Source organism: Vidua chalybeata, chromosome 1 (assembly GCF_026979565.1).
Source record: "Vidua chalybeata isolate OUT-0048 chromosome 1, bVidCha1 merged haplotype, whole genome shotgun sequence".
Lineage (NCBI taxonomy): Eukaryota > Metazoa > Chordata > Aves > Passeriformes > Viduidae > Vidua > Vidua chalybeata.
The window spans coordinates 152,423,602-152,441,489 of NC_071530.1; the positions used below are offsets into that span (position 1 = coordinate 152,423,602).

Here is a 17,888-nt window from a genome sequence, read left to right on the forward strand (position 1 = left end):
TCCCTGTGTCCGTGCCTGTCCTCATCCAGGGAATCCCTGTCCACGCTGGGAATCCTGTCCCATATCCCAGAATTCCTGTCCCATGTCCCAGAATCCCCGTGTCCATCCCGGTGTCCGTCCCTGTGTCCATCCATGTTTCCCACATCCCTGTGTCCATATCCTGGTGTCCATCCCTGTGTCCATATCCCGGTGTCCATATCCCGGTGTCCATATCCCGGTGTCCGTATCCCGGTGTCCGTATCCCGGTGTCCGTATCCTGGTGTCCCTCATCCTGGTGTCCCACATCCCGGTGTCCATATCCTGGTGTCCATATCCTGGTGTCCCTCATCCTGGTGTCCCACATCCCTGTGTCCACATCCCGGTGTCCCCCATCCCGGTGTCCATATCCCGGTGTCCCAATCCCGGTGTCCATATCCTGGTGTCCATCCTGATGTCCCCCGTATCCCCGTGTCCACATCCCTGTGTCCATATCCCGGTGTCCCCCATATCCCGGTGTCCATATCCCCGTGTCCCAATCCCATCCCGGTGTCCCCCACATCCCGGTGTGCGTCCCCCATGTCCCGGTGTCCCAATCCCATCTCGGTCCCCCACATCCCGGTGTGTATCCCCCACGTGCCGGTGTCCTGGTGTGGATGTCGCGGCGTGTCCCCCATATCCTGGTGTCCCCCACATCTCGGTGTCCCCCATATCCCATTGTCCCAATCCCATCCCAGTGTCCCCCACATCCCAGTGTCCCCCACAGCCCGGTGTCCCCCCAGTCCCAGTGTCCCCCATATCCCAGTGTCCCAATCCCATCCCGGTGTCCCCCATATCCCAGTGTCCCCCACATCCCAGTGTCCCCCCAATCCCGGTGTGCGTCCCCCATATCCCGGTGTCCCTCCCCCATATCCCGGTGTCCCAATCCCATCCCAGTGTCCCCCCAATCCCGGTGTCCCTCCCCCATATCCCGGTGTCCCAATCCCATCCCAGTGTCCCCCCAATCCCGGTGTCCCTCCCCCATATCCCGGTGTCCCTCCCCCATATCCCGGTGTCCCAGTCCCATATCCCGGTGTGCGCCGCCCCCCCGTGCCGGTGTCCCGGTGTGGATGTGGCGGCGTGTCCCCCATATCCCGGTGTCCCCCATATCCCAGTGTCCCAATCCCATCCCAGTGTCCCCCATATCCCGGTGTCCCTCCCCCATATCCCAGTGTCCCAATCCCATCCCGGTGTCCCAATCCCATCCCGGTGTCCCTCCCCCATATCCCTGTGTCCCAATCCCATCCCGGTGTCCCCCACATCCCGGTGTACGTCCCCCATATCCCTGTGTCCCAATCCCATCCCGGTGTCCCCCACATCCCGGTGTCCCAATCCCATCCCAGCGTCCCCCATATCCCAGTGTCCCCCATATCCCAGTGTCCCAATCCCATCCCGGTGTCCCCCATATCCCAGTGTCCCCCACATCCCAGTGTCCCCCCAATCCCGGTGTGCGTCCCCCATATCCCGGTGTCCCTCCCCCATATCCCGGTGTCCCAATCCCATCCCAGTGTCCCCCCAATCCCGGTGTCCCTCCCCCATATCCCGGTGTCCCAATCCCATCCCAGTGACCCCCCAATCCCGGTGTCCCTCCCCCATATCCCGGTGTCCCAGTCCCATCCCGGTGTCCCAGTCCCATATCCCGGTGTGCGCCGCCCCCCCGTGCCGGTGTCCCGGTGTGGATGTGGCGGCGTGTCCCCCATATCCCGGTGTCCCAATCCCATCCCAGTGTCCCCCATATCCCGGTGTCCCTCCCCCATATCCCAGTGTCCCAATCCCATCCCAGTGTCCCCCACATCCCGGTGTACATCCCCCATATCCCGGTGTCCCTCCCCCATATCCCGGTGTCCCAATCCCATCCCGGTGTGCGCCGCCCCCGTGCTGGTGTCCCGGTGTGGATGTGGCGGTGTGTCCCCCCTATCCCGGTGTCCCTCCCCCGTATCCCGGTGTCCCTCCCCCATATCCCGGTGTCCCAATCCCATCCCGGTGTGCGCCGCCCACGTGCCGGTGTCCCGGTGTGGACGTGGCGGCGTGTCCCCCATATCCCGGTGTCCCAATCCCATCCCAGTGTCCCCTACATCCCAGTGTCCCCCACAGCCCGGTGTCCCCCCAATCCCGGTGTGCGTCCCCCATATCCCGGTGTCCCAATCCCATCCCGGTGTCCCCCATATCCCGGTGTCCCAATCCCATCCCGGTGTCCCTCCCCCGTATCCCGGTGTCCCTCCCCCATATCCCGGTGTCCCAGTCCCATATCCCGGTGTGCGCCGCCCCCCCGTGCCGGTGTCCCGGTGTGGATGTGGCGGCGTGTCCCCCATATCCCGGTGTCCCAAATCCCATCCCGGTGTCCCCCACATCCCAGTGTCCCCCATATCCCGGTGTCCCAGTCCCATATCCCGGTGTGCGCCGCCCCCCCGTGCCGGTGTCCCGGTGTGGACGTGGCGGCGTGTCCCCCATATCCCGGTGTCCCAGTCCCATCCCAGTGTCCCCTATATCCCAGTGTCCCCCACATCCCGGTGTCCCCCATATCCCGGTGTCCCAATCCCATCCCGGTGTCCCCTACATCCCAGTGTCCCCCACAGCCCGGTGTCCCCCCAATCCCAGTGTGCGTCCCCCATATCCCGGTGTCCCAATCCCATCCCAGTGTCCCCCCAATCCCGGTGTCCCAGTCCCATCCCAGTGTCCCCCACATCCCAGTGTCCCCCATATCCCGTTGTCCCAATCCCATCCCGGTGTCCCCCCCCCATATCCCGGTGTCCCAATCCCATCCCGGTGTCCCCCCCATATCCCGGTGTACGTCCCCCATATCCCGGTGTCCCAATCCCATCCCGGTGTCCCCCATATCCCGGTGTCCCAATCCCATCCCGGTGTCCCCCATATCCCGGTGTCCCAATCCCATCCCGGTGTCCCCCATATCCCGGTGTCCCAATCCCATCCCGGTGTCCCCCCCATATCCCAGTGTCCCCCATATCCCGGTGTCCCTCCCCCATATCCTGGTGTCCCAATCCCATCCCGGTGTCCCCCATATCCCGGTGTCCCCCCAATCCCGGTGTCCCCCATATCCCAGTGTCCCCCACATCCCGGTGTACATCTCCCATATCCCGGTGTCCCCCACATCCCGGTGTCCCCCATATCCCGGTGTCCCTCCCCCATATCCCGGTGTCCCTCCCCCATATCCCAGTGTCCCCCATATCCCAGTGTCCCAATCCCATCCCAGTGTCCCCCATATCCCAGTGTCCCAGTCCCATCCCGGTGTGCGCCGCCCCCCCGTGCCGGTGTCCCGGTGTGGATGTGGCGGCGTGTCCCCCATATCCCGGTGTCCCAAATCCCATCCCGGTGTCCCCCACATCCCAGTGTCCCCCACATCCCGGTGTCCCCCATATCCCGGTGTCCCTCCCCCATATCCCGGTGTCCCAGTCCCATATCCCGGTGTGCGCCGCCCCCCCCGTGCCGGTGTCCCGGTGTGGATGTGGCGGCGTGTCCCCCATATCCCGGTGTCCCAGTCCCATCCCAGTGTCCCCTATATCCCGGTGTCCCCCACATCCCGGTGTCCCCCATATCCCGGTGTCCCAATCCCATCCCGGTGTCCCAGTCCCATATCCCGGTGTGCGCCGCCCCCCCCGTGCCGGTGTCCCGGTGTGGACGTGGCGGCGTGTCCCCCATATCCCGGTGTCCCAGTCCCATCCCAGTGTCCCCTATATCCCGGTGTCCCCCACATCCCGGTGTCCCCCATATCCCGGTGTCCCAATCCCATCCCGGTGTCCCAGTCCCATATCCCGGTGTGCGCCGCCCCCCCGTGCCGGTGTCCCGGTGTGGACGTGGCGGCGTGTCCCCCATATCCCGGTGTTCCCCATATCCCAGTGTCCCAATCCCATCCCAGTGTCCCCTATATCCCGGTGTCCCCCACATCCCGGTGTCCCAATCCCATCCCGGTGTCCCAGTCCCATATCCCGGTGTGCGCCGCCCCCCCGTGCCGGTGTCCCGGTGTGGACGTGGCGGCGCTGCCGGCAGGCGCACGGTGCAGGACCGGCAGACGGGGGCGGAGGTGCCGCTGTCGGAGGAGCAGCTGGAGCTGATCCGGCGCCTGCAGCGCGGCCACTTCGGGGACGTCAACTTCGACCCCTACGAGGTCAGCCCCGCTCCCGGCGGGAGCGTGGGACGGGAATCCCTGCGGGAAGGGGGTGGAATTCCCACCCGGAATGCTGAAAGGGGAGGCCCCAGGGATGGAATTCCCAATGGGAATAGGGTGGAATTCCCACCGGACATGCCCATGGGGAGGCCCCAGGGATGGAATTCCCAACGGGAATGCCGGACAGGAGACCCCAGGGATGGAATTCCTGCTGGGAATAGGGTGGAATTCCCACCGGACATGCCCATGGAGAGGCCCCAGGGATGGAATTCCTGCTGGGAATAGGGCGGAATTCCCACCAGACATGCCCATGGATAGGCACCAGGGATGGAATTCCCAACGGGAATGTCAGACAGGAGACCCCAAGAGATGGAATTCCTGCTGGGAACAGGGAGGAATTCCCACCGGACATGCCCATGGGGAGGCCCCAGGGATGGAATTCCCAACGGGAGCGCCCCAGGGGAGGCCCCAGGGATGGAATTCCCAATGGGAATAGGGCGGAATTCCCACCGGACAGGCCCATGGGGAGGCCCCAGGGATGGAATTCCCAACGGGAGCGCCCCAGGGGAGGCCCCAGGGATGGAATTCCCAACGGGAATGTCAGACAGGAGACCCCAGGGATGGAATTCCTGCTGGGAACAGGGAGGAATTCCCACCGGACATGCCCATGGGGAGGCCCCAGGGATGGAATTCCCAACGGGAGTGCCCCAGGGGAGGCCCCAGGGATGGAATTCCCAATGGGAATAGGGCGGAATTCCCACCGGACAGGCCCATGGGGAGGCCCCAGGGATGGAATTCCCAACAGGAGCAGCCCAGGGGTGGCCCCAGGGATGGAATTCCCAACGGGAGCGCCCCAGGGGAGGCCCCAAGAGATGGAATTCCTGCTGGGAACAGGGAGGAATTCCCACCGGACATGCCCATGGGGGGGCCCCAGGGATGGAATTCCCAACGGGAGTGCCCCAAGGGAGGCCAAAGGGATGGAATTCCTGCTGGGAATAGGGTGGAATTCCCAATGGGAATGCCCCAGGGGAGGCCCCAGGGATGGAATTCCCAACGGGAATGCCGGACAGGAGACCCCAGGGATGGAATTCCCGCTGGGAATAGGGCGGAATTCCCACCGGACATGCCCATGGGGAGGCCCCAGGGATGGAATTCCCAACGGGAGTGCCCCAAGGGAGGCCAAAGGGATGGAATTCCTGCTGGGAATGTAGGACAGGAAGCCCCAGGAATGGAATTCCCATTGGGAATGCGGGAGGGGAGGCTCTGGGGACAGAATTCCCACCAGGAATGAGGAAAGGGGAGGTCCTGGGGGCAGAATTCCCATCGGGAATGTGGGAGGCGAGGCCCCAGGGATGGAATTCCCATTGGGAATGCGGGCTGGGGGGCTGAGCGTTCCCGGTTTTCCAGCCGGCCGTGGATTTCTTCAGCCACGAGGTGCGGATCCACCCGGTGACCAACCGGCCCGCGGACAAACGGAGCTTCATCCCTTCCCTGGTGGAGAAGGAGAAGGTGGGAGAGGCCGGAATTCCGGGGGGAGATCCGGGTGGGAAAGCTGAGGAGGTTGGGAAGATCCCGGCGGGATGGGAAGGATGGAAAGGTCCTGGTGGGATCAGGAGATTGGGAAGATCCAGGTGGGATGAGGAGTTTGGAAAGATCCAGATGGAATCAGGAGATTGGAAAGATCCTGGTGGGATCAGGAGGGTGGAAAAGCTGAAGAGGGTGGAAAGACTCCAGTGGGACGAGGGGATTGGAAAGATCCCTGTGGGATGAGGAGGGTGGAAAAGCTGAGGAGGGCAGGAAGATCCCAGTGGGATGAGGAGGATGGAAAGATCCAGGTGGGATGAGGAGGATGGGAAGATCCTGGTGGGATCAGGAGGGTGGAAAAGCCCTGGTGGGATGGGGAAACTGTGAAAGATCCTGGTGGGATGAGGAGGGCGGGAAGATCCCGGTGGGATGAGGAGGATGGAAAGATCCTGGTGGGATCAGGAGTTTGGAAAGATCCTGGTGGGATCAGGAGGATGGAAAGATCCTGGTGGGATCAGGAGGATGGAAAGATCCTGGTGGGATGAGGAGGGCGGGAAGATCCCGGTGGGATGAGGAGGATGGAAAGATCCTGGTGGGATCAGGAGTTTGGAAAGATCCTGGTGGGATCAGGAGGATGGAAATATCCAGGTGGGATGAGGAGGATGGAAAGATCCTGGTGGGATCAGGAGGGTGGAAAAGCTGAAGAGGATGGAAAGATCCCAATGGGATCCCAGCGGGATGAGGAGGATGGAAAAGCTGAAGAGGGCGGGAAGATCCCAGTGGGATGAGGAGGATGTAAAAGGCCTGGTGGGATGGATGGGAAGACTGGAAAGATCCAAGTGGGATGAGGAGACTGGGAAGATCTTGGTTGGATGAGGAGAAGGGAGAAGCTGAGGAGGATGGGAAGATCCTGGCGGGATGAAAAGATTGGGAAGATCCCGATGAGATGAGGAGAGCGGAAAAGCTGAGGGAATTGGGAAGATCCCAGTGGGATAAGGAGAGTGGAAAGAACCTGGTGGGATGAGAAGGTTGGAAAGGAAAGAAAAATTGGATGAGAAGATTGGAAAAGCCCTGGTGGGATGGGGACACCAGAAAGATCTGGGTGGGATGAGGAGATTGGGAAGATTCTGGTGGGATGAGAAGGATGGAAAAGCTGGAAAGGATGGAAGGATCCCAATGGACTGAGGGGATTGGAAAGATCCCAGTGGGATGGGGAGGATGGAAAGATCCGGGTGGGATCAGGAGATTGGAAAGATCCAGGTGGGATCAGGAAGATCCAGGGAAAGCTGAGGAGAGTGGAAAAGCTCTGGTGGGATGAGGAGATCTTGGAAAGATCCTGGTGGGATCAGGAGATTGGGAAGATCCAGGTGGGATCAGGAGGATCCATGGAAAGCTGAGGAGGGTGGAAAAGCTCTGGTGGGATGAGGAGGATGGAAAGATCCTGGTGGGATGAGGAGGATGGGAAGCTCAGGAGGATGGAAAGATCCCAATGGATTGAGATCCAGGTGGGATCAGGAGGATCCATGGAAAGCTGAGGAGAGTGGAAAAGCTCCGGTGGGATGGGGAGGATGGAAAGATCCAGGTGTGATCAGGAGATTGGGAAGATCCTGGTGGGATCAGGAGATTGGAAAAATCCAGATGGGATCAGGAGATTGGGAAGATCCTGATGGGATCAGGAGGATCTGTGAAAAGCTGAGGAGGGTGGAAAAGCTCCGGTGGGATGAGGAGATCTTGGAAAGATCCAGATGGGATCAGGAGATTGGGAAGATCCCAGTGGGATCAGGAGATTGGAAAAATCCAGATGGGATCAGGAGATTGGGAAGATCCTGATGGGATCAGGAGGATCCATGGAAAGCTGAGGAGGGTGGAAAAGCTCTGGTGGGATGGGGAGGATGGAAAGATCCTGGTGGGATGAGGAGGATGGAAAGATCCAGGTGTGATCAGGAGATTGGGAAGATCCAGGTGGGATCAGGAGGATCCGTGAAAAGCTGAGGAGGGTGGAAAAGCTCCGGTGGGATGGGGAGGATGGAAAGATCCTGGTGGGATGAGGAGGATGGGAAGCTCAGGAGGATGGAAAGATCCCAATGGATTGAGATCCAGGTGGGATCAGGAGGATCCATGGAAAGCTGAGGAGAGTGGAAAAGCTCTGGTGGGGTGAGGAGATCTTGGAAAGATCCTGGTGGGATCAGGAGATTGGGAAGATCCAGGTGTGATCAGGAGATTGGAAAGATCCAGGTGGGATCAGGAGGATCTGTGAAAAGCTGAGGAGGGTGGAAAAGCTCCGGTGGGATGAGGAGGATGGAAAGATCCTGGTGGGATGAGGAGGATGGGAAGCTCAGGAGGATGGAAAGATCCCAATGGATTGAGATCCAGGTGGGATCAGGAGGATCCATGGAAAGCTGAGGAGAGTGGAAAAGCTCCGGTGGGATGGGGAGGATGGAAAGATCCAGGTGTGATCAGGAGATTGGGAAGATCCCAGTGGGATCAGGAGATTGGAAAAATCCAGATGGGATCAGGAGATTGGGAAGATCCTGATGGGATCAGGAGGATCCATGGAAAGCTGAGGAGGGTGGAAAAGCTCTGGTGGGATGGGGAGGATGGAAAGATCCAGGTGTGATCAGGAGATTGGAAAAATCCAGATGGGATCAGGAGATTGGGAAGATCCTGATGGGATCAGGAGGATCTGTGAAAAGCTGAGGAGGGTGGAAAAGCTCCAGTGGGATGAGGAGATCTTGGAAAGATCCAGATGGGATCAGGAGATTGGAAAGATCCAGGTGGGATCAGGAGGATCCATGGAAAGCTGAGGAGGGTGGAAAAGCTCTGGTGGGATGGGGAGGATGGAAAGATCCTGGTGGGATGAGGAGGATGGAAAGATCCAGGTGGGATCAGGAGATTGGAAAGATCCAGGTGGGATCAGGAGGATCCATGGAAAGCTGAGGAGGGTGGAAAAGCTCTGGTGGGATGGGGAGGATGGAAAGATCCTGGTGGGATGAGGAGGATGGAAAGATCCAGGTGGGATCAGGAGATTGGAAAGATCCAGGTGGGATCAGGAGGATCCATGGAAAGCTGAGGAGGGTGGAAAAGCTCCGGTGGGATGGGGAGGATGGAAAGATCCTGGTGGGATGAGGAGGATGGGAAGCTCAGGAGGATGGAAAGATCCCAATGGATTGAGATCCAGGTGGGATCAGGAGGATCCATGGAAAGCTGAGGAGACTGGAAAAGCTCTGGTGGGGTGAGGAGATCTTGGAAAGATCCTGGTGGGATCAGGAGATTGGGAAGATCCAGATGGGATCAGGAGATTGGGAAGATCCAGGTGGGATCAGGAGGATCTGTGAAAAGCTGAGGAGGTTGGAAAAGCTCCGGTGGGATGAGGAGGATGGAAAGATCCTGGTGGGATGAGGAGGATGGAAAAATCCAGATGGGATCAGGAGATTGGAAAGATCCAGATGGGATCAGGAGGATCCATGGAAAGCTGAGGAGGTTGGAAAAGCTCCGGTGGGATGAGGAGGATGGAAAACTCTCCTCCGGCCCCTCCCCAAATCCCGGGAATGCTCCGCAGGTCTCCAAGCTGGTCCACGCCATCAAGATGGGCTGGATCCAGCCCCGGAAGCCCAAGGAAAACGTTCCCACGTTTTACGACCTGTGGGCGCAGGAGGATCCCAACTCCGTGCTGGGCCGGCACAAGATGCACGTCCCCGCTCCCAAAATCCCGCTGCCGGGCCACGCCGAGTCCTACAACCCCCCCCCGGAATTCCTGCTCAGCCCCGAGGAGGTGGGAACGCCGGGAATTCCAGGAGGTCCCACGGGGCTGCTCCGTGGAGGGGATTTGGGGGGATCACGTTGAGTCTGGAAGGGCTTTTCCAGGGAATCTGTGGGATGCTTCATCCCGGGGGTTGCTCGGGGATGAGTTCCGGGAATTGTCGCTGCCCATGGAATGGGATCAGCTCCCAATTCCCACCCGGAGCATTCCAGGATCCCGTGGAATGAAGGGAGATTTGGGGTCGCTCCCCAGGGATTGGGGTGTCCCTGGATAACTGGGAGAGGCCCTGGAGTGGGATTTGAATCCGGAGGGGATGGATGGGGGGGGAGAACGGGCAGGGAAATCCCGGTGGGAAAAGCTCCAGCGGGATCAGGGTGGAAAAGGTGAGGAGGGTGGAAATGTCCCCGTGGGATGAGGAGGGTGGGAAAGCTCCATTGGGATGAGGATGGAAAGATCCCGATGGGATGAGGAGGCTGGAAAATCCTGGCCAAGGAGCTGCTGATGGGAGTGATCCCAACCCAGGGCTCTTCCCGAGCCCAGGACTTCCCATTCCCATTCCCATTCCCATTCCCATTCCCATTCCATCCCCATCCTCATCCCAGCCCCATCATTCCCATTCTGTTCCCATTTCCATTTTCCCAGTCCCATTCCCAGTCCCATCTACATCCACATTCCCAATCTCATCCTCATCAACAGTCCCATTCACATTTTTCCCATTCCCAATCCCATTCCCATTCCCATTCCCATTTTTCTCATTCCCAATCCCATTCCCAATCCCATCCTCATTCCCAATCCCATCCTTATTCCCATTCCCCATTCCCATTCTTCTCATTCCCATCCTCATTCCCAATCCCATCCCCATTCCCATCTCCCATTCCCATTTGCAATCCCAATCCCAATCCCATCCTCATTTCCACCCTCAGTCCCTTTCCCATTTTTCCCATTCCCAATCCCATTCTCAATCCCATCCCCATTCCCACTGCCATTCCCATTGCCATCCCCATTCCCATTCCCCATCCCATCCTCATTCCCATCCCATTCCCGTCCCATTCCTGTCCCATTCCATTCCATTCCATTGCCATTCTCAGTTGGATCCATCCTTTTCCCAATCCCATTCCCATTATCCCATTCCCATTTTTCCCATTCCCAATCGCATTCCCATCCCCATTCCCATTTTCCCCATTCCCATTTTCCCCATTCCCATTTTTCCCATTCCCATCCCCATTCCCATTTTTCCCATTCCCAATCCCATTTCTATCTCCATTCCCGTTCCCATTCCCATCCTCTTCCCATCCACATTCCCATTCCCAATCCTACCCTCATTCCCAATCCCATTCCCATTCCATTCCCATTCCCAGTTGGATCCATTCCCATTCCCACTCCCATCCCCATTCCCATTTTTCCCATCCCCATTATCCCCATTATCCCATCCCCATCCCCACCGCTCCCACTCCCGGAATTCCCGCAGAAGCTGGCCTGGGAGCAGCAGGAGCCGGCCGAGCGGCGCCTGAACTTCATCCCGCAGAAATTCCGGAGCCTGCGCGCCGTTCCCGCCTATTCCCGCTTCATCCACGAGCGCTTCGAGCGCTGCCTCGACCTCTACCTGTGCCCCCGGCAGCGCAAGATGCGGGTGGGCATCCCAAATCCCGGGAAAAAAAAAACGGGAATGCGGGGCCGGGAACGCCGGCCCGGCGTTCCCGCCCATGCCGGGAATTCCCGGCCGGAGCTGGGAATGGCTTCCCGGGAAGCTCCGGAGGGTCGGGAGCAGCTGGGATTTGTGTGGTGTCCATCCCGCAGGTCAACGTGGATCCCGAGGATCTCATTCCCAAACTTCCCCGGCCGAGGGATCTGCAGCCCTTCCCCACCACCCAGGCCCTGGTGAGGGATTTTCGGGAATGTTCCCCTGGAATTTGGTGGAATTCTGGGATTTCAGGCCTCAGGAAGCAGGGGAGAAACTGAGGCCGAGGATTCCCAGGAGAAGCTGGGAAAAGGGGCTGATCCCAGCTGGAATTCCTGCGGCTCTGGGAAATGTTCCCGGGATTTCCTGGAAAATGGGGCTGGGAAGGATCCCCCTGTTCCCTGGGATTTTCGGGAAAGGCTCCGGAGAACTTCCTGCGAGCGGCTGAGGGATCTTGGGGGGCTCATCCCAGAGAAAAGCGGGATTGAAGGGATCCAGGGGGATCCAGGGTGGGATCTGCTCCCAGGGAACAGGGACAGGACCCGGGGAACGGCCTCGGGTTGGGGTTTTTGGGAACATTCCCCTGGAAAGGGCTGGAATTCAGGGCTGGAATCCTCATTCCCAGCTGGAATTCCCATCCCTGGGGATGTGGGATGGGGTGGCCTTGGCCGTGCTCCCTCCAGATCCCAAATTCCTCCTCCCTTCCCAAAATCCCAACTTCCTCCTCCTTCCCGAGGATTCCGGAGCAGCTCCTGGAGGCTGCCAGGGAGCTCCTGGGATTTGGGATTCTCCCTCATTCCCGGTTTTTTTTCCCAGATTTACCACGGCCATTCCAGCCTGGTGCGGACCCTGAGCGTCTCCCCCAGCGGGCAGTGGTTGGTGTCAGGTACGGATCCGCCCCTGGATCAGGAATTCCCGGGATAAATCCCATGGATCCACAGCCCCGCTCCACCCGGAGCTGCTCCGGGGCCAGCTTTGGGATCGGGGCTTTCCCCGTCTGGAAAATCCCAACCTCGGCTCTGGGGGGGATCCTGGGATTGGCCCCATCCTGCGGCGCCTCTGGAAAACTCCGGAGCTGTTCCAGCTGCTCTGGGGTCCCAGTCCCATTCCTGTTATCCCATTCCCAATCCCATTATCCCAATCCTTTTATCCCAATATCCCATTCCCAATCCCATTCCCATTATCCCAATATCCCAATTCCTAATCTCAATCCTAATCCTGTTACCCCATTCCCATTATCCCATTCCCAATTCCATTCCTGTTATCCCAATCCCATCCCCATTCCCATTTCCATCCCATTCCTGTCCTGTTCCCATTCCCATTCCCATCCCATTATCCCATTACCCCCTTATCCCATTCCCAATCCCATTCCCATTATCCCCTCTGCATCCTCATTCCCATTATCCCATCCCCATTTCCATGATCCCATTCCCATTATCCCATTCCCATCCCCATTCCCATTATCCCATTCCAAATCCCATTCCCATAATCCCATCCCCATTCCCGTTATCCCCTCCCCATCTCCATTCCCATTATCCCATCTCCATTCCCATTATCCCATCCCCAATCCCATTTTCCCATTCCCAATCCCATTCCCATTATCCCATCCCCAATCCCATTTTCCCATTCCCAATCCCATTCCCATTATCCCCTCCCCATCTCCCATTCCCATTATCTCATCCTCATTCCCATTATCCCATCCCCAATCCCATTTTCCCATTCCCAATCCCATTCCCATTATCCCCTCCCCATCTCCCATTCCCATTATCTCATCCTCATTCCCATTATCCCATCCCCAATCCCATTTTCCCATTCCCAATCCCATTCCCATTATCCCATTCCCAATCCCATTATCCCATCCCCGTCATCCCGTTCTCCCGTTATCCCGTTATTCTCGCCGTCGGTGTCCGCAGGCTCCGACGACGGCACGGTGCGGTTCTGGGAGGTGAGCACGGCGCGCTGCCTCCGCACGCTTCCCGTCGGATCCGTGGTCAAGAGCGTGGCCTGGAATCCCAACCCCTCCCTCTGCCTGGTGGCCGTGGCCGTGTGAGTTCCCCTGGGATCATTCCCAGATTTCCCTGGAATCCCAACCCCTCCCTCTGCCTGGTGGCCGTGGCCGTGTGAGTTCCCCTGGGATCATTCCCAGATTTCCCTGGAATCCCAACCCCTCCCTCTGCCTGGTGGCTGTATGAATTCCCAGGGATCATTCCCCAGGGATCATTCCCAGATTTCCCTGGAATCCCAACCCCTCCCTCTGCCTGGTGGCCGTGGCCGTGTGAGTTCCCCCTGGGATCATTCCCCAGGGATCATTCCCAGATTTCCCTGGAATCCCAACCCCTCCCTCTGCCTGGTGGCCGTGGCCGTGTGAGTTCCCCCTGGGATCATTCCCCAGGGCTCATTCCCAGATTTCCCTGGAATCCCAACCCCTCCCTCTGCCTGGTGGCCGTGGCCGTGTGAGTTCCCCTGGGATCATTCCCAGATTTCCCTGGAATCCCAACCCCTCCCTCTGCCTGGTGGCCGTGGCCGTGTGAGTTCCCCCTGGGATCATCCCCCAGGGATCATTCCCAGATTTCCCTGGAATCCCAACCCCTCCCTCTGCCTGGTGGCCGTGGCCGTGTGAGTTCCCCTGGGATCATTCCCAGATTTCCCTGGAATCCCAACCCCTCCCTCTGCCTGGTGGCCGTGGCCGTGTGAGTTCCCCCTGGGATCATTCCCCAGGGCTCATTCCCAGATTTCCCTGGAATCCCAACCCCTCCATCTGCCTGGTGGCTGTGTGAGTTCCTCCAGGGCTCATTCCCGGGGATCATTCCCAGATTTCCCTGGAATCCCAATGCCAGGATCTGCCTGGTGGCTGTGTGAGTTCCTCCAGGGCTCATTCCCGGGGATCATTCCCAGATTTCCCTGGAATCCCAACCCCTCCATCTGCCTGGTGGCTGTGTGAGTCCTCTGGGGTCATTCCCAGGGATCCTTCCCAGGGATCATTCCCAGGGCTCATTCCTGGGGCTCATTCCCAGATTTCCCTGGAATCCCAACCCCTCCATCTGCCTGGTGGCTGTGTGAGTTCCTCCAGGGCTCATTCCCGGGGATCATTCCCAGATTTCCCTGGAATCCCAATGCCAGGATCTGCCTGGTGGCCCGTGTCTGTGAGTTCCCCCAGTGCTCCTTCCCCTAGGATAATTTCCAGGGATCACTCCTGGATTTTCCTCTGGAGATCCCAGATCTTCTGCCAGAGAGAGTTCATGCCATGCCTGGAGCTTGGGGCACCCTCATCCCGATCCCAATCCCGATCCCAATCCCGGCCACCTTGGAATGGCCAAATCCAGCACTGGCCTTATCCCTGCTCATTCCCTTCCCATTCCCTTTGCATTTTCCCTTATTCCCACTCTATTCCCTCCTCATTCCCTCCTTTCTTCCCACCCAGTTCCCTCCTCATTCCCTCATTATTCCCACTTTATTCCGTGCATTTTCCCTCCTCATTCCCTCCCTATTCCTTCCTAATTCCATCCGTTTTCCCTCCCTATTCCCTCCTGATATTCCCACCCTGTTCCCTCCTTTTCCCTCATTATTCCCTCCCTGTGGAATGTCCTGGCACCTGGCAGATCCCACAAATCCCCCCCCACCATGTCCAGATCTCCATCCCAATCCCGATCCCAATCCCGGTCCCAATCCCGATCCCATCCCACCCGATGAGGGGCTCAGGAAGAACTCCCTTGATCCCAGATTCCCCCTGATCCCAATCCCTAGGGATGAGCACCTGGAAAGGATTCCCTGATCACAGAGGGTTCCCTGATCCCAGATCCCCCTGATCCTGGATTTCCCCCTGATCCCAGATTTCCCATTCTCTGGGAATGAGCACTTGCTTCTGGGGAGGATTCCCCGATCCCAGAGGGTTCCCCCTGATCCCGGATTTCCCGTTCCCCAGGGATGAGCAGGTGCTCCTGGTGAATCCGGGCCTTGGGGACCGGCTGCTGGTGGCGGCCACGGATCAGCTCCTGGATTCCTGGGAAGCTCCGGAGGAGGAGCGGATCCAGCCGGTGCGGTGGATCCCGGCCGGCCCCGAGGAGCGCGGGAAGGGGATCCGGCTGCTGGTGCAGCACGACAAGGTGGGATCGGCATTCCCAATCCCATTCCAATCCCATTTCCATTCCCAGCCGGTGACGCAGGTGACGTGGCACGGCAAGGGCGATTCCCAGACCTGGGTGGTGATCCAGAGGTTTGGGATTTCGGGATTTCACCCGGATCCCATTCCCAATCCCATTCCCATTCCCAGCCGGTGACGCAGGTGACGTGGCATGGCCAGGCAATTCCTGTGCCCTGGTGGTGATCCAGAGGGTCAGGATCTCGGGATGCCACCCGGATCCCAATTGCGATCCCATTCCCGATCCCATTCCCGATCCCATTCCATTCCCAGCTGGTGACGCAGGTGACGTGGCACAGCCAGGGCAATTCCTGGGCCTGGGTGGTGATCCAGAGGGTCAGGATCTTGGGATCTCAGCCGGATCCCATTCCCAAACCCGATCCCATTCCCAATCCCATTCCCGTTCCCATTCCTGATCCCATTTCCATTCCCAGCCGGTGACGCAGGTGACGTGGCACGGCAAGGGCGATTACTGGGTCTCAGTGATGATCCATAGGGTCGGGATCCCATTCCCAATCCCGATCCCATTCCATTCCCAGCCGGTGACGCGGGTGACGTGGCACGGCCAGGGCGTTTACTGGGCCTCGGTGGTGATCTGGAGGGTCAGAATTCTGGGATCTCACCTGGATCCCAATCCCGATCCCATTCCCGTTTCCATTCCCGATCCCATTTCCATTCCCAGCCGGTGACGCAGGTGACGTGGCACGGCAAGGGCGATTCCCAGACCTGGGTGGTGATCCAGAGGTTTGGGATTTCGGGATCTCACCCGGATCCCATTCCCGATCCCGATCCCATTCCCATTCCTAGCCGGTGACACAGGTGACGTGGCACGGCCAGGGCGATTACTGGGCCTCGGTGGTGATCCAGAGGGTCAGGATTTTGGGATCTCACCTGGATCCCAATCCCGATCCCATTCCCGTTCCCATTCCCGATCCCATTTCCATTCCCAGCCGGTGACGCAGGTGACGTGGCACGGCAAGGGCGATTACTGGGCCTCGGTGGTGCGGAACCCCGGCGGCCGGCAGGTGCTGATCCACCAGAGCAGCCGGCGCTGGAGCCAGAATCCCTTCCGGAAGAGCCCGGGAATGATCCAGTGCGTGCGCTTCCACCCGCTCCGGCCCTACTTCCTGGTGGCTTCCCAGCGATCCGTGCGGATCTACAACCTGCTCCGCCAGGAGCTCACCAAGAAACTCCAGAGCAACTGCCAGTGGATCTCCAGCATGGCCGTGCACCCCGGAGGTGCGGGATCGCCCCGGGAACGCCGGGATCCCCCCGCGGGAATCCGGGCATCCCGCTGACTCCGGGGTTTTTCCCTAGGGGACAACGTGATCTGCGGGAGCTACGACAGCAAGCTGGCCTGGTTTGACCTGGACCTGTCCACGCGGCCCTACCGGCTGCTGCGGTGAGTGCCGGCATTCCCGCCGCTTCCCCGGATCCGCCGGGATCCGCCGGGATCCGCCGGGATCCACCGGGGTCGTCCTGGGAGCGTTCCTGGGGTCCCGGCTCTCCCTGGCAGCCGCAAATCCCGGCTTGTCCCAGGTTTCTGTGGGGATGGGAGTGTTCCCTCCTTAGCCTGGGTGGTTGTCTCACATTTTCCTGGGTCGTTATCCCAAATTATCCCGGGCAGGTCATTATCCCAAATTTTCCCTGGTTGTTATCCCAAATTATCCCGGGTTGTTACCCCAAATTATCCCAGGTTGTTATCCCAAATTATCCCAGGTTATTATCCCAAATCATCCCGGGTTGTTACCCCAGATTATCCAAGGTCGTTATCCCAAATTATCCAGGGTTGTTATCCCAAATTATCTAAGGTCATTATCCCAAATTATCCCAGGCAGGTCGTTATCCCAAATTTTCCCTGGTTGTTATCCCAAATTATCCCGGGTTGTTATCCCAAATTATCCCAGGCAGGTCGTTATCCCAAATTTTCCCGGGTTGTTACCCCAAATTATCCCAGGTTGTTATCCCAAATTATCCAAGGTCGTTATCCCAAATTTTCCCAGGTCGTTATCCCAAATTATCCCAGGTTGTTATCCCAAATTATCCCAGGTTCTTATCCCAAATTATCCTGAGTTGTTATCCCAAATTATCCCAGGTTCTTATCCCAAATTATCCCGGGTTGTTATCCCAGATTATCCCAGGTTGTTACCCCAAATTATCCCAAATTATTCTGGGTTGTCATCCCACATTTTACTGGGTTGTTATTCCAAATTATCCCGGGTTGTTATCCCAAATTATCCTGGGTTGTTATCTCAAATTATCCCAGGTTCTTATCCCGGTTTTTCCTGGGCTGTTACCCCAGATTATCCCAGGTTGTTATCCCACATTTTCCCTCATTATCCCACATTATCCCGTGTCATTATCCCGGTTTTTCCTGAGTGGTTATCCCGGTTTTTCCTGGGTCATTATCCCATTTTCCCTGGCAGTTATCCCAGTTTTTCCTGGATCATTATCCATGTTTTTCCTGGTGTTTATCCCGGTGTTCATCCCGTTTTCCAAGGCTCTGATTCCCGTTTTTCCCAGTGTTTATCCCAGTGCTAATTCCCGTTTTTCTGGGGTTCTGATTCCCATTTTTCCCGGTGTTTTTCCCAGTGTCTATCCCATTTTCCCGGGCTCTAATTCCCATTTTTCCCGGTGTTTATCCCGTTTT

At 58.5% G+C, this 17,888-nt stretch overlaps 1 protein-coding gene across 1 annotated transcript in view; it reads left to right on the forward strand.

Moving 5' to 3' along the window:
- Positions 1 to 17,888, forward strand: part of BOP1 (BOP1 ribosomal biogenesis factor) — a 106,431-nt gene that overhangs the window by 80,917 nt on the left and 7,626 nt on the right. Inside the window, exons 5-14 of the mRNA XM_053943191.1 lie at positions 4,021 to 4,138; positions 5,546 to 5,647; positions 9,222 to 9,434; positions 10,891 to 11,052; positions 11,220 to 11,300; positions 11,917 to 11,986; positions 13,014 to 13,146; positions 15,023 to 15,203; positions 16,189 to 16,477; positions 16,556 to 16,640. Of these exons, the coding sequence (XP_053799166.1) occupies positions 4,021 to 4,138; positions 5,546 to 5,647; positions 9,222 to 9,434; positions 10,891 to 11,052; positions 11,220 to 11,300; positions 11,917 to 11,986; positions 13,014 to 13,146; positions 15,023 to 15,203; positions 16,189 to 16,477; positions 16,556 to 16,640 (1,434 nt within the window). The remainder of the gene's footprint in view (positions 1 to 4,020; positions 4,139 to 5,545; positions 5,648 to 9,221; positions 9,435 to 10,890; positions 11,053 to 11,219; positions 11,301 to 11,916; positions 11,987 to 13,013; positions 13,147 to 15,022; positions 15,204 to 16,188; positions 16,478 to 16,555; positions 16,641 to 17,888) is intronic.